Genomic DNA, 12,925 nt, shown 5'->3' with positions numbered 1-12,925 from the left:
CCCTTCCTGGCTGCCCAACTCATTGTGTGCTAGAGACTGCATCTTTGTTTCAACAAAACATCAAAACGTTTCCCAGGTCAAACTGATCACAAATAATTGACTTGCTATTCTGCTTTGGTAGGCTTTGTCTTAAACACCGTCCCTCTCGCCCACATCGGTTTGGAATTGGAAAAAAAAGCAGACACATACACACACACACACACGCGCACACACACACACACGCACGCACGCACGCACGCACACGTACGTCTTGACAACAACGAGAATCAACGACAGCAAGAATCGACAACAACAATCAGCGTAAACTACGACCCCCCTTTCAAGCAATGATGATAAAACTCATCGAAAAATGCCCCCTCGTCACATGAACATCAACACCTGCAAAAACACACAACACACGTAGTCACACCCCCCAACCCTCTAACTGTACGTGGTTAAGACCGAGCCATGCTAGCACCATTCGTCCTCCCCGGCGTCCAGGTAGTATCGCGGCGACCTGGCCAACGACACCTGGCTTCCCCCGTGAGCGGCACCCAAGTTCAGGTGGTACCCGTTGGCCACACCCCCACCACCCCCGCCGCCGCGGTACAGCTGGGGCGGCAGCGGTGGAGGCAGCATCCCCTGTTGGTGGGCACCAGTAGCAGCGGCGAGGGCCCCGGGACGGAGGGGCGAAGGGGGCTGTCCGACGAGGGCGTGCATGCTCCCTGCCGACGTCACCTCCTGGAGGCAGGCCAGCTCGTCCCGGTAGCTGCCGCAGGGGGAGTGCTGCTGTGAGCGCGACGGCCGCGGCGGCGGTGGCAGAGGAAGGTGCCCCATCGCTGTCCCCGCTGCGATCCCCACTGCTGACGCTGCTCCTCCGCCACCACCACCGCCGTAGAGCAGCTCCGGCGGGCCGAGGAAAGGCTCCGAGCCCCCGAGTCGCATGAAGGGGTGGTGGGAGGGCGAGTCGCGCTCGCGGCCGCTGTGCAGGAGGGCGTTGTGCTCGGACTGGCCGCGGCTCAGCCGGCCCGGGCTCGGCCCGCCGCCGGCCTGGCTCTGGGCGCCGATGACAAAGAAGACGGGGGAGGAGTTGGCAGTCCTGTAGGCCACGCCGGGTCGGGGGGTCAGGGGGGTCTGGGGCAGCTGCCTGCGGCCGCGGCTGGGGGTGCTAGCCCCCGAGATGGACATCACCGGGCTCCCCTTAGCCCAGCCACTGCCCTAGATGAAAAGTGAACAAGCAAATCAAAACAAGACGACGGGGGCGGGGAAAGAAACGAACGAACAATGGCAGCCCACACAAGGAAGCGCCGACAGGAGGGGAGGGGAGGGAGGGGACAAAAAAACAACGACGGGGGTACGGAGTTGGGAGGGACAGGGGACAGGGGACAGGGAAACACGTCCGCCAGACAGACAGGCGGAGGAAAAAGGAAAGGACAGCGTAGATGAGAGTGGCAGGTGGACAGCGAAAATGACAAGGAAGAAGTCATGGAATACACAGAGTGTGCCCAAAAAGAAAAGAGAATGCGTGAAGGCAAGGTTAGGGACAGGACAATACAAACAGACAACCAGCATCGATACCGATGTTGGAGAAGAATGTGGCGGCAGGAAAAAGACAGAAAAACATGGTGCACGGATGGTGAGGAAGAAAAGAGTCGGAAAAGAGAGTAAAAGCCATGAGAGGCCGTACCAGGAAGGCAGAAGACGAGAGTTGGATTTCAAGAGACAGAAGCCACAGTGTTAGTCAAGACTCGCACACAGGAGAAAAAAGAACAGAATACCAAGCAGAAAGAGAGAGAAGGAAAAGTACAGTACAAACAAAACACTCAATACCTCCCTGTGATTGCAGTCAACATTTGTCTTTTTTTGTCACTCATTCACTATGTTACCCCAGACAACTGGAATTCCTACTGCCAGACAGAAGTAAAAGTGTCTGGGCACATTTGCAATGTGGTGTTAATACCATACCAGTCGTGAAGACTTCTCCCATGGAGACTAAAAAAAAGGCAGCCTATGTGATTGGGCCTTTGGGAGCTGTAAAGTCATGCTGTTGGGCCTCGAGGAATCTCATTTCCCCCTTTTATACTGTACTGTACCTACAGCACGTTAACCCTTTAGTGATACTCGAGACTTTTCATCCCAGAGCATTTGTTATCTTTCACAGTTTGGTGAGTTTAGGTTTATTTAACTCCTTAGCGCAGAGCCTATGTTATAACCTTACTGTCAGCAATATTGTAATGACCATGTCATAGAAATGTTGTTATGATGTAGTTGACTATTTTCAGTAAATAGTGAAAAGGCCCGCCGGCGACCCCATCTGCAGTAAGAGCCTACGGCAGCCGTCTGTAAGATATCCTGTTGACATGCGTACGTAAAACTCCAATTATGGGATTTTGAAAGTTGTACACACTTTTCACAGTCTACCAGCAAAACCTTAATTGAATATAATCTAATGTACGTTCGTCACTGCCCTCCACCCTCCAATCCGGCCATCAGATAAGAAGCCTAGTCTATGTCTACGACTGTGACAACACTTCTGGAATACATGCATTCTATATGTGAATAAATGTATCAAATAAATAAATGTGTAGGAACCTATGCTGTTGAGTCCCGGCACTAGTGTTTATGTTAAATATGTTGAATTTGGGCTTTTCCTAGAGCTGTCCTCTCCCGCCCGCCCCCCTCAGCGCACCTGCTTGTTGAGTACCAGCTCTACTGTAGTGTTTATGCAAACATGTTTAATGTGGGCTGTACAGCTGTCCACTCCTGCTCGCCCGCCTCAGCACACCTGCTTGTTGAGTCCCGGTGTCCTGTCGATATGAGCTCCCTGTCGAGATGAGCTCCTTTTAGCTACTGAGCATGCGCATGCATGCGCACCTCCACGCCGCGACTTCTGCGGCTGATTGCCCATTGAGCTACGCTACCGAACAGCTGATCTTGAGCATGCGAAATATCAACTGCAACAACGCAACACAACGCTAAGTAATAGGTGTAAGGTTTGCAGAACAGGGAAACATCCGTGCCACAGACGCTGGTGAGAGAGATGCACAACCCCACTGGATCATTTTTCGCACACACCCTCTCCATTTCCCTGCGCAAAATGACCCCACGTCAAACTTGTTCTAATAATCTAATAAAACGTATTAATAATCAACCCTACTGATTTAAGAAAATCTGACCTAGGCCCAGGCTTTCTCTCGTTGCGTTTCACTTCTCCTAACTAACACCTGTGTCATGAGACAGGCTGTCTCTGTTTAAGAAAATGCAAGCAATTTAATTCCCACACCTGATGTTGCATCAGACTTCTCTTATGCGGCATGCATGCCAGCCCGAAACGTGCAGACCTACCAAATGCGAAGCAAAAGCTCTCTCACTTATGACTCGTGTCATGTCCTGGGAACAGACGCGTTCAGCGTCAATTTAAATATTTGCAGATTTTTTTCAAAGGAGCTGTGTTCGTTTCTATAGCCTAGGCCTATAAGCTATAATATTGAGTTGGTTATTAGAAACTTCTCAGCGAAAGTCTAAAGGCGCGGACGAGACACGCTGCTCGTTTTAAAATAGTAGCCTAAGAAATAAAATAGCCTAAACAATCAATAGGCCTATTCTATAGGCAAGTTATTAGCTAAGAGGGCTATTATTAGAAACTTCTCCGGAAAAGTCTAAAGGCGCGGACGAGACACGCTGCTCGTTTTAAAATTGTAGCCAAAATAAAATAAACAATCAATATTTTATTGGAAGTTATTGAAGCGTCTCCACGGAATGAAAATCAAGGTAGCTAATTTCGACGAGGCAGCATAAATAGATAGAACGCCACTGTCGAGTTAGCCTACCGGGAGCTCATCTCGACGAGGCAGCTCATCTCGACAGAACACCGGCTCTAGTGTTTATGTTAAATATGTTAAATCTGGGCTTTTCCTGCATCTGTCCTCTCCCTCTAGCGGCCCACCCCCCTCAGCGCACCTGCTTGTTGAGTCCAGGCTCTAGGCCCTCGCTGGGGGAGGTGGCACAGCTGGCAGTGGTGGACTTGGCGGTGGGCGCGGAGGCGTTGGCACAGCGCTCCCGGCTGCTGTAGCGGTCGCAGGAGTAGTAGCGCTGCTTGTCGCCCGAGGACGAGTGGTGCTTCCTCTCGTGCGAGCGGCCCCGGTCGTGCACCCGCTCTCGGGTCGAGGGGTCCCCCGGGGGCTCCCCTGTGGTGCCTTATGGAGAGGAGCGAGAGAGAGAGAGAGAGAGAGAGAGAGAGAGAGAGAGAGAGAGAGAGAGAGAGAGAGAGAGATAGCATGGCATGTGAACATCTGGAAGGGGTCTTAATGTGGTCTTAAGATCAGAGGTTGCGGGTTCGAATCTCACCCTTATTCTCCCTACACCTCCATCCCTGGCTGAAGTACCCTTGAGCATGGCACCTACTGTATCCCCCACATTGCTCCAGAGACCGTATCCAATACCCTGTTAAATAACTGCAAGTCGCTTTGGATAAAAACGTCAACAAAGTGTAATGAACAGAGCAGTGTAATGACTTGAGCAGAGGCACTAGGCAACACTAGCCTGTCCCCGTGTTCAGGTTCAACCATAGACTGTATGGCTTCAATACAGACTGCAAGTGTGTATAGGTTCTGACAAACAGAGGTCAGACAAGGTAACTCGTTAGCACAGAGCCTATGTTACAACTTTACTGTCACCAAAATTGTAAGGCCTAATTCACACCAACGCTTGGCGGGGTGGCAGCGAGACGACTGAGACGACCCCCACAGCCAAAGCAAGTGTGCTACTTTGCCATTCTTTTGAATGAGACACCGCCGGTCGCTGCTGTCCAAAATTCGCTCGCGTTCTATTTTCCAAATGCACCGCGGAGCTGCCTGACTACCGCCAGTTGGTGTGGAAGACAGATCTGTATTTTGTACAGATGTATTTTCGCCACGGCCGGTAAAAATCACTTCCGTCCCGCAACGCTTCACCGCTCTGGTGTGAATTACGCCTAATAGCTTAGTCTTAATATGTTACCATATTAAAATACCATATACCATGCTCCCAGTAATGTCATAGCAATGTTGTTATAATGTAATTGAGTATCGTCAGCAAATAGTGAATAGGCCCGCCAGCGACCCCATCTGCAGTAAGAGGCTGAAGTGGCCACCCAATCGGCAAGAGTACGTGTGGTTGAAAGTTTGCTGAAAACCAAGCACTTAGCTAAGTCCAATGTCAATGCCTTAATGAAGGCTACCAAAAAACGAATCTCATTGGAAATGTGGCCTCCCATTTCTGACGATACGTTTGGAAAAATACACTTATGCCTCTTTTCCACTAGCGTTTTTCTGGTGGGCCTACAGCTCGACACAACGCCACTCAGCTGCCACTTTTTGCTTTACAATTGAGCTGTGTCGTGCCTATTCGAAAAGCAAAAAGGGCCGGCCAGGTCGCTCTATGTTGAGCAATAGGCCTACCAGAAAACGGCAAGTGGAAAAGTAGGCGAGTACATTTAGGGTTTAACCCCAAAAAAATTGATACAAAAGGTTTTTTTATGGATTCTATTACTATTGGACCTGCTAAATGACGTACTAAAAATCTAGTAAAATCTGACTTTGGGAAATGAGTTTTTTTCAACATGGCTGCCATAGGCTTATTATAAGGGTCAAGAGACACTCCAGGTGAATAGGCCAAAAAATTTAGCTTGCCGATATCACCATGAAACTTAATCCGGTGATTACTCACATATTTGTGAGAAAAAAATGTATTGCAAGTTTTCTGAAATGTTATGTTTTAATATGGTAATTGGACTATATCTAATTAAATATGCATTAAATTTCAAAATGCAAAACCTCAAAATCTGAAAAAGCCAAGCTCAAAATTACTCTTTTATTTTGTTTCTAGTAAGCCAGAAGATATCTTCAGAAGAGATTATGGACATCTCTTTTTGTTTCGTAGTAAATCTAAACATCTTTGTGCAGACACACTAGCATTTTTTTTTTCAAAACATGATTATTTAACATCTCTCTTAGATAAATAATTGAGTTTTATGTGTCTCAAGTTCTTCCAGACATTCTTTGAGTCTGGTGGTATCATTGTTAGCATGTATCAAGGGCAAGGTCAGCTGTCCTCAAATCATAGCCTCTCCACAGAGGTGTCCTAAGGGCTGGTGCTGGGACTCCTATTTGCCATGTACACCACATCACTGGGCCATGTTATCTGTTCTCACAGTTTCTCATACTACTGTTACACCGATGAAGCACAGTTACTTTGTGCCAGATGACTCCACGGTCACACACATTTCCGCTTGCCTCTCTGAACTATCCACAAGTATGAAGGAATGCAACCTTCAGTTGAGCCTCGCCCAAATGCACTGCTGGTGATCCCAGCCAAAGATTTAGGTTGCCATGATATCGAGCTCAATATGGATTCTGCTACTGTTGCCTCAAATAAGGCCACAAGAAATCTAGGTGTCATTGTTGATGACCATCTATCATTCTCTGACCACATAGCCTCAGTTTCCCAGTCATGTCCTCTTTCTCATGCCCTAATTGAATACAAGGCCCTGACCCTTGCCTATGACGCTACAAAAGGCCCTACTCTGGCTTACCTGAAAGCTATGCTAAAGCCCTATGTCCTTTCAGGACATTGTCTGTCTCCAGTACCAACCGTTTCACCTTGCCCTCTACTTACACATGTAGTGGCTCCTGTCTATTCAGTTCAGCTGCTGAAAGACCCAAAATACCTAGTGACACCATGATTCATCACTGATGATGTGCCCTGACAAAACAGCACATGGATATTATCATAGCAGTAGTGTCTTTATCCACCCAAACAGCACTCCAAACAAACAGATCCTGAAAACATGTTAGTTCATGCCAATGTAATTATCATGTAGTAACCTTTATTTTTAAAAACTTTGATCTTGAAAATGACACCTTTCCTGAAGTCAGATTTTCCTAGATTTTTAGTATGTTATTAAGGACACTTAGAGGTAACAAAATCAGTTGAAAAACCTTTTGTATCAATTTTTTTGGGGTTAGGTCTTTTTTTTGTATAGATGTACTCGCCTAAAGAGGCACTTGATGGTCAAACAGAGCTGTAGGAGAGCTCCTACCAGCACCAGCATAGACACAGGGAGCTTACATACTCTACACTACACACATACCGGTACTTCAGGGGGAAATTTCACCTTCCCCTCTCAAACTGTAGTTCCTTATACACATACACTACAAAAGCACAGTCTGTCATGCCTTTCACCCCCCATTTTCTTTGAATATCACTCTTTGTGTGTGCGTGTGTGTGTGTGTGTGTGTGTGTGTGTGTGTGTGTGTGTGTGTGTGTGTGTGTGTGTGTGTGTGTGTGTGTGTGTGTGTGTGTGTGTGTGTGTGTGTGTGTGTGTGTGTGTGTGTGTGTGTGTGTGTGTGTGTGTGTGTGTGTGTGTGTTTGTGTGTGTGTGTGTGTGTGTGTGTTTGGTATGCATGTATGTACCTGCACGTGTGTACATGTGTGCATGCGTGCATGTGTGTGTGAAAGAGAGAGCGAACATCTGTGTGTATGTGTGTGTGCGCATATGTGTACAGTAAAGTACTGCATACCAGTGTTATGCATGTACAGTGTCTGTGTGTGTGTGTGTGTGTGTGTGTGTGTGTGTGTGTGTGTGTGTGTGTGTGTGTGTGTGTGTGTGTGTGTGTGTGTGTGTGTGTGTGTGTGTGTGTGTGTGTGTGTGTGTGTACATCTGTCTGTGTACATCTGCACGTGTACGTGTGTGTCTGTGTGCATATCTGGGTGTGTTCAGGGATGTTTCATGTGAACGCCTCCCTCTTCCCTCTTCTCCTCTCCTCCACTCATCAGTGCCCCGCAGCGAGGAGGCCATAAATTAGCGGGGCATTGGCTGTGCGCGTCTGTCAGGCCCTCTTTTATCTGCCTAATAAAGACCAGCTGGGAGCTGGGGCTGGGGCTGGAGCTGGGAGCTAGGGCTTGGGGTTCGCTTCTTGGCCTCACCCTGACTGCCAGCACCCAACCCAGCACCGCACTGATCTCTCCCCCAGATGATGCTGAGGCTGGGGCTGGGGATGGGGCTGGGGCTGGGACTGGGGCTGGAGCTGGGGATGGGGCAGGAGATGGGGCCGGGGCTGGGGATGGGGCTGGGACTGGGGCTGGAGCTGGGGATGGGCCTGGAGCTGGGGATGGGCCTGGAGCTGGGGCTGGGGATAGGGATGGGGATGGGGCTGGGGATGGGGATGGGGATGAGGATGGGGATGAGGATGGGGATGGAGATGGGGCTGGGAATGGGGCTGGGGATGTGGTCACTCCTTGGGCCTCACCCTGAAGAACTGGCTGGTATGGATGGGTGGATGGTTGGGTGTTGGTATAGCAACAGCAGTATATGCCTGATGAAGATCCAGTGTGATCGAAACGGTGCATTTGAAATAATAAAGTTTATTTTTGGAGCTTATCGGCAGTGTGCAGACCTACCTTTTTCAACTATCTGATTTTTTGTCTGGCACCTGCAACAAGTGTTTTTGGATGTGCGCACCCTACCCAAAACTATAGCAACAGCAGTAGCATAACAGTTGGAAACCGTGCCGCTTACAATACAAGTAGCCCAGTAAGTAGGCACTGATCCAAAACCAACATCCTCCAAAGCTAACATCACAGCTTCTGCTGCAAGTTCCACATTTCAGTGGGATTGTGTTAGCAGAGGGAGAGCCATTACACATGTCTGGGATTAGAAACAGAGGTATTTGTTGGGGCGTATTAAATCCTTTGAATGCAGTAACATACACATGATTGATAATATGAGGGTACAAGCAAAGTATGTGCACACACAAATGTCTATGTTGTCGTCGGTTGACGGTTCCCAGACAATAGAACAAGTATTTTTCGATTCGCAACGCGAACCAACTTTCTGGTTCCTGAATGCTACGACATGAACACACCGACCAGTTCCAGTTTAGGCATTGGCACGGTTCTTTGTCAGCCTGAACGCACCTTAGGAGAAAGTTGTCCACAAACTACTGTAGTCAATGGGAGTACATAAACACCATACAGTATGTATCTCAGTGACTGTAGCTCTAACAGACACTGGGAGTGTGTCAAAAGAACGAATTCATTGAACACGTTCATTTTTTCGTGAACGTTGAACTGAACGCAACACATTTTTTAATAAAGAACTTGAACGTGAATTAGTTCACATTAAGTGTCATGAACGACAGACATCACTGTAAATGAACGTTGAAGCTGAGTGACATCTGTTTTCTGCTTTGAAGCGCAACTACAAAAAGTTCCTCCCTTCTGTTCTCTCGCTGGTGCCGCTTGTATCATCAGTCAGAATTTGTTTTGACATTTGTGTGCGCAATGCATCGTGGGCAACGTAGTGTCCGGCTGAGAATAGTTGAATAACGTAGGCCTAGTTATTGCTGCTTACGCACAACGTTACCTGTGATGAATTGCAGCAGAGAGAGAGGGAGAGAGAGAGAGAGAGGGAGAGCGAGAGACAGACAGATCAAGTGCTGCATTTAAAAAAATGGCTCGTGAAGCGATGGCACGGAGACAGACACCGATTCTCCTTATGAACATTTAAACCACCTGCGCAGCAAAAACAAGTAAGGACATCCACAACGTCCTTTTCGAATTTGAAACGGCACATTGATTTAAAACATCCAACCGGTGTGAATGCATATGCACGCCCTCGAGGGTCATAAGTGAGGAAAGGGGGAGAAGACCCCTGCCAAGCCCAAACGTAAATGACACTACCAGCAGCCTTCAAGAGGTAGGTGGTGGTCTCACAGGAGCAGGTAGGCCTTCTGTAGATAAACTGATTATCGACTACATTGTGGAACATGTACAACCTCTAAACAAAAAAAAATCACTGTATCACACAGTGTGTTATAGGCTAAGTGATACACAAGATACAGTTTCCTTAAACTATATAGGCCTATATATTTTTGTGCATTTGACTTTTGCCTTCATTCAAGAGTTTTGCTCATGTAAATGAATTCATACACACACTATATAATATCATATATATATAACAATATACATATTTCATATTATATATATATATATTGGAAATGCTGCTAGATTTCATTGCACTAGGCTATAGAACTGGTCTACCTTGTCTGTACTGTTTGCTGCAAGTTTCATCACCTGGTAAGAAACCTACAATTGCAGTGTCATGAGCAAATGTTTAGTCAGTTTCAAAGAATGTTTAGTGATTTCTAGCTCGAGGTGTGAAAAAAAGTATTTATTTGAATATCTCACGAAAAAAGTAAAAATGAACTGAACTTTGAACTGGTTCAGAATTAAAATTGTGAACTTTGAACGTGAACTGTTCGCTTTGAACATGTATGAACTGAACTTGAATTAGTTCAGAAAAGCTGTGAATTGGTCTCTACAAGTCTCTTATGGTGTATAGTTGAGACCTTGGTAATCCTGCACCCATTTAAGTGCGGCAAAAGGGAAGTTGCGTGGCCGTAAACTTGTAAGTGGGGCCACTCACCCAGGTCATTGGGAGAATGACCGCTTAGTGACCTCTGCCGGGTATACACAAGGTCCCTATATGCAACTTTGTAAGTGTTAGCACATATGCAAGGAAAGGAAGGGACGTGAATTGCAAGACAGCCAAAACTTTGCACAAGGCTTAAAAGTCTCTTGTGCAGAGCTGAAACTTGGGAATGTTGCGCCCTAAGTGTTTTAAAGGGAAGTTGTGTGCAGGGCCGCTGACAGCTTTAGTCGGGCCCAGGACAAAGTAATCTGAAAGCCCCCTACTTCAATACATACGATGTAAAGGGGACCTGATTCTGCCCCTTCCTCAATCCCGGGACCCGAGACAACTGACCCCTTTGTCCCCCACCTGTCAGCCTCCCTGATTGCGTGGCCGTTAACTTGTAAGTGAGGAGCACTCACCCAGATTTAGTCCAAGAAGATAAGTTCTGAGGTACTCAAGGTTTTGATTTTTTTGTCCTTTTTATTTGGCTACAATAAACAAGGTACAAAAAAATCGCAATCTTGAGTGCCTCAAAACTTCTTGGACTAAACTTGAGAGCCCCTACACTGATGAGCACCAAGGAAAAAGGTGAAGACACAGAAACACTCCAATTATCTGCTTGTGTTTGATACTCACCCAGGTTGTTGGGAGGCTGGCCGCTGGGCGACCTGTCCAGCGACCTCTGCTTCTTGTCGCGTTCCCTGCGGTGGTGGCAGCGGTGGTGGTGGTGGTGGTGATGGGGCCTCTCCTGGGCCTGGGCCTGGATGGGGGCCGGTCGCTCCAGGGTGTAGTCGCGTAGGTTCACCTCCTGGGAGCGCTGTGGAGCGACGGTGGACGCAGAACGCTTCATGGGGCTGGAGTCAGGAATCGGCTGAAGAAGAAGAAAAATTAATGAGGAAGAGTCAGGCACTTTGTTGCAATGGGCCTTTTCCCATATGATGTCAGACACCTTTGAACAATGAACATGCCAATGTATTTATGGAAATTCAAAATGGTGGACATGGAGAAGATCCACCTTTTCATGCATGAAAAGTGCAATTTTCCCATTCATTATGAATAACTAGAATCTAAAGATTTTTTTCGTTGTTGGTGTTTTTCGACTTTATTTGACAGGACAGTGTGAGAGGTGGACAGGAAGCCAATTGGGAGAGAGACGGGGAGAGGTCGCCAAAGGACCCGGGCCGGGAATCGAACCTGGGTCAGCCGCACGGCAGGCGTGTGCCCCACCGGCTGGCCACGGCAGGGCCGAATAACTAGAATTTTATGGTGGTGGTAAGTATTTGTGAAAATGGTTACATTTGTGAATGGGCAGCATGATTTCTAGAAAGAAAGGGCTAAAAGTACTATACAGTGCACCTTTAAGTAAAGATGTAGAACATGTAACATTATGCACTTACACCGTACCTTGGGTTAGGCCAGTGTTTCTCAAAGTGGGGCGTAAGCCCCCCTGGGGGGGCGCGAAGGCATCTCAGGGGGGGCGTGTGACATCTAATTTTGGGTTTTTCCCCCTAAGGAAATGATTTCCTGTCTCGCCAATAAGTCAATAAGTTTAAAGCCCTCACCAACATTATATGATTAATTGTCATGAATTTGTACTCGACTGCAGTCCCTCTTTGTTTAATATCACCAGTCACCTTTCCTTTGATTCTGCGCACCGATCGCAAAATCAGTCTGCGCGAGTAGGCTACCACTGTTGCTTGGGGGGGCTCGGAAGTATTCAGACTCTCTGAAGGGGGAAATGATGGAAAAAGTTTGAGAACCACTGGGTTAGGTACTGTATATGCAGCATAAGCAGAGAGAGTAGAGAGAGAGAGGTTCCATTGGCCCATTGTTTCCTGGTTCTATTATGGCCCCCCTTAGGCAGACCTAGGCAGATCTAAGGACTGTTCTATTCATTGTAGGAGCATTATGACACGGCCCTTTAGGCAGACCGGAACCTGGTCGCGTTAGGTGCCCATAGAAACCTATTATGTTGGCATATCTCTATACATAAAGAATAAGAAGATAATACCGTTATATATGTTCATACTGTACATGTAGCTCCTACCTACCTGCACACTTGATAAAATGAAGTGTTACCATGACCTGAAAAGGGACTTGGCGTCTGGCCCACAGACACATAGATTCCATGGGCACCTTAGCCAACTGAACCACGGCATCACCTGAGGTCAGACATTTAATCCTTGGCACATAGATACAAATTAAAAGTACAGCGCCCATGGTCCAGCATTTAAGTGGATGTTTGGCATTCAAGGTGTCTACTACAACCTCCCTCTATTTTTAGTGCACGCACAGCAACCGGCAGCAATAATATATGATGCTGCAGCAGCTCCAGTCCAAACCATTTATTTTGCCCCTCTCGTGTACCGGATGGGGAGCCTAATGTCAAGTCCGCCTGTCTGTCTGACCCACTCTGTTTCTCCTGATGGCTGTTAAAGGTGTCAGACAGGCCGGCGGGGTAAAGGTTAAGGCATCCAGCCAATGTTGGCTGAC

At 47.5% G+C, this 12,925-nt stretch overlaps 1 protein-coding gene across 1 annotated transcript in view; it reads right to left on the bottom strand.

The window, feature by feature from the left end:
• Positions 1-450: 450 nt before the first annotated feature.
• Positions 451-12,925, bottom strand: part of cacna1ba (calcium channel, voltage-dependent, N type, alpha 1B subunit, a) — a 191,974-nt gene continuing 179,499 nt past the window's right edge. Inside the window, 3 exon segments of the mRNA XM_063193722.1 lie at positions 451-1,197; positions 3,940-4,175; positions 11,069-11,303. Of these exon segments, the coding sequence (XP_063049792.1) occupies positions 451-1,197; positions 3,940-4,175; positions 11,069-11,303 (1,218 nt within the window).

This window comes from Engraulis encrasicolus, chromosome 3 (assembly GCF_034702125.1).
Source record: "Engraulis encrasicolus isolate BLACKSEA-1 chromosome 3, IST_EnEncr_1.0, whole genome shotgun sequence".
Classification (NCBI taxonomy): domain Eukaryota; kingdom Metazoa; phylum Chordata; class Actinopteri; order Clupeiformes; family Engraulidae; genus Engraulis; species Engraulis encrasicolus.
This window is presented reverse-complemented; position numbering and strand designations above follow the sequence as displayed.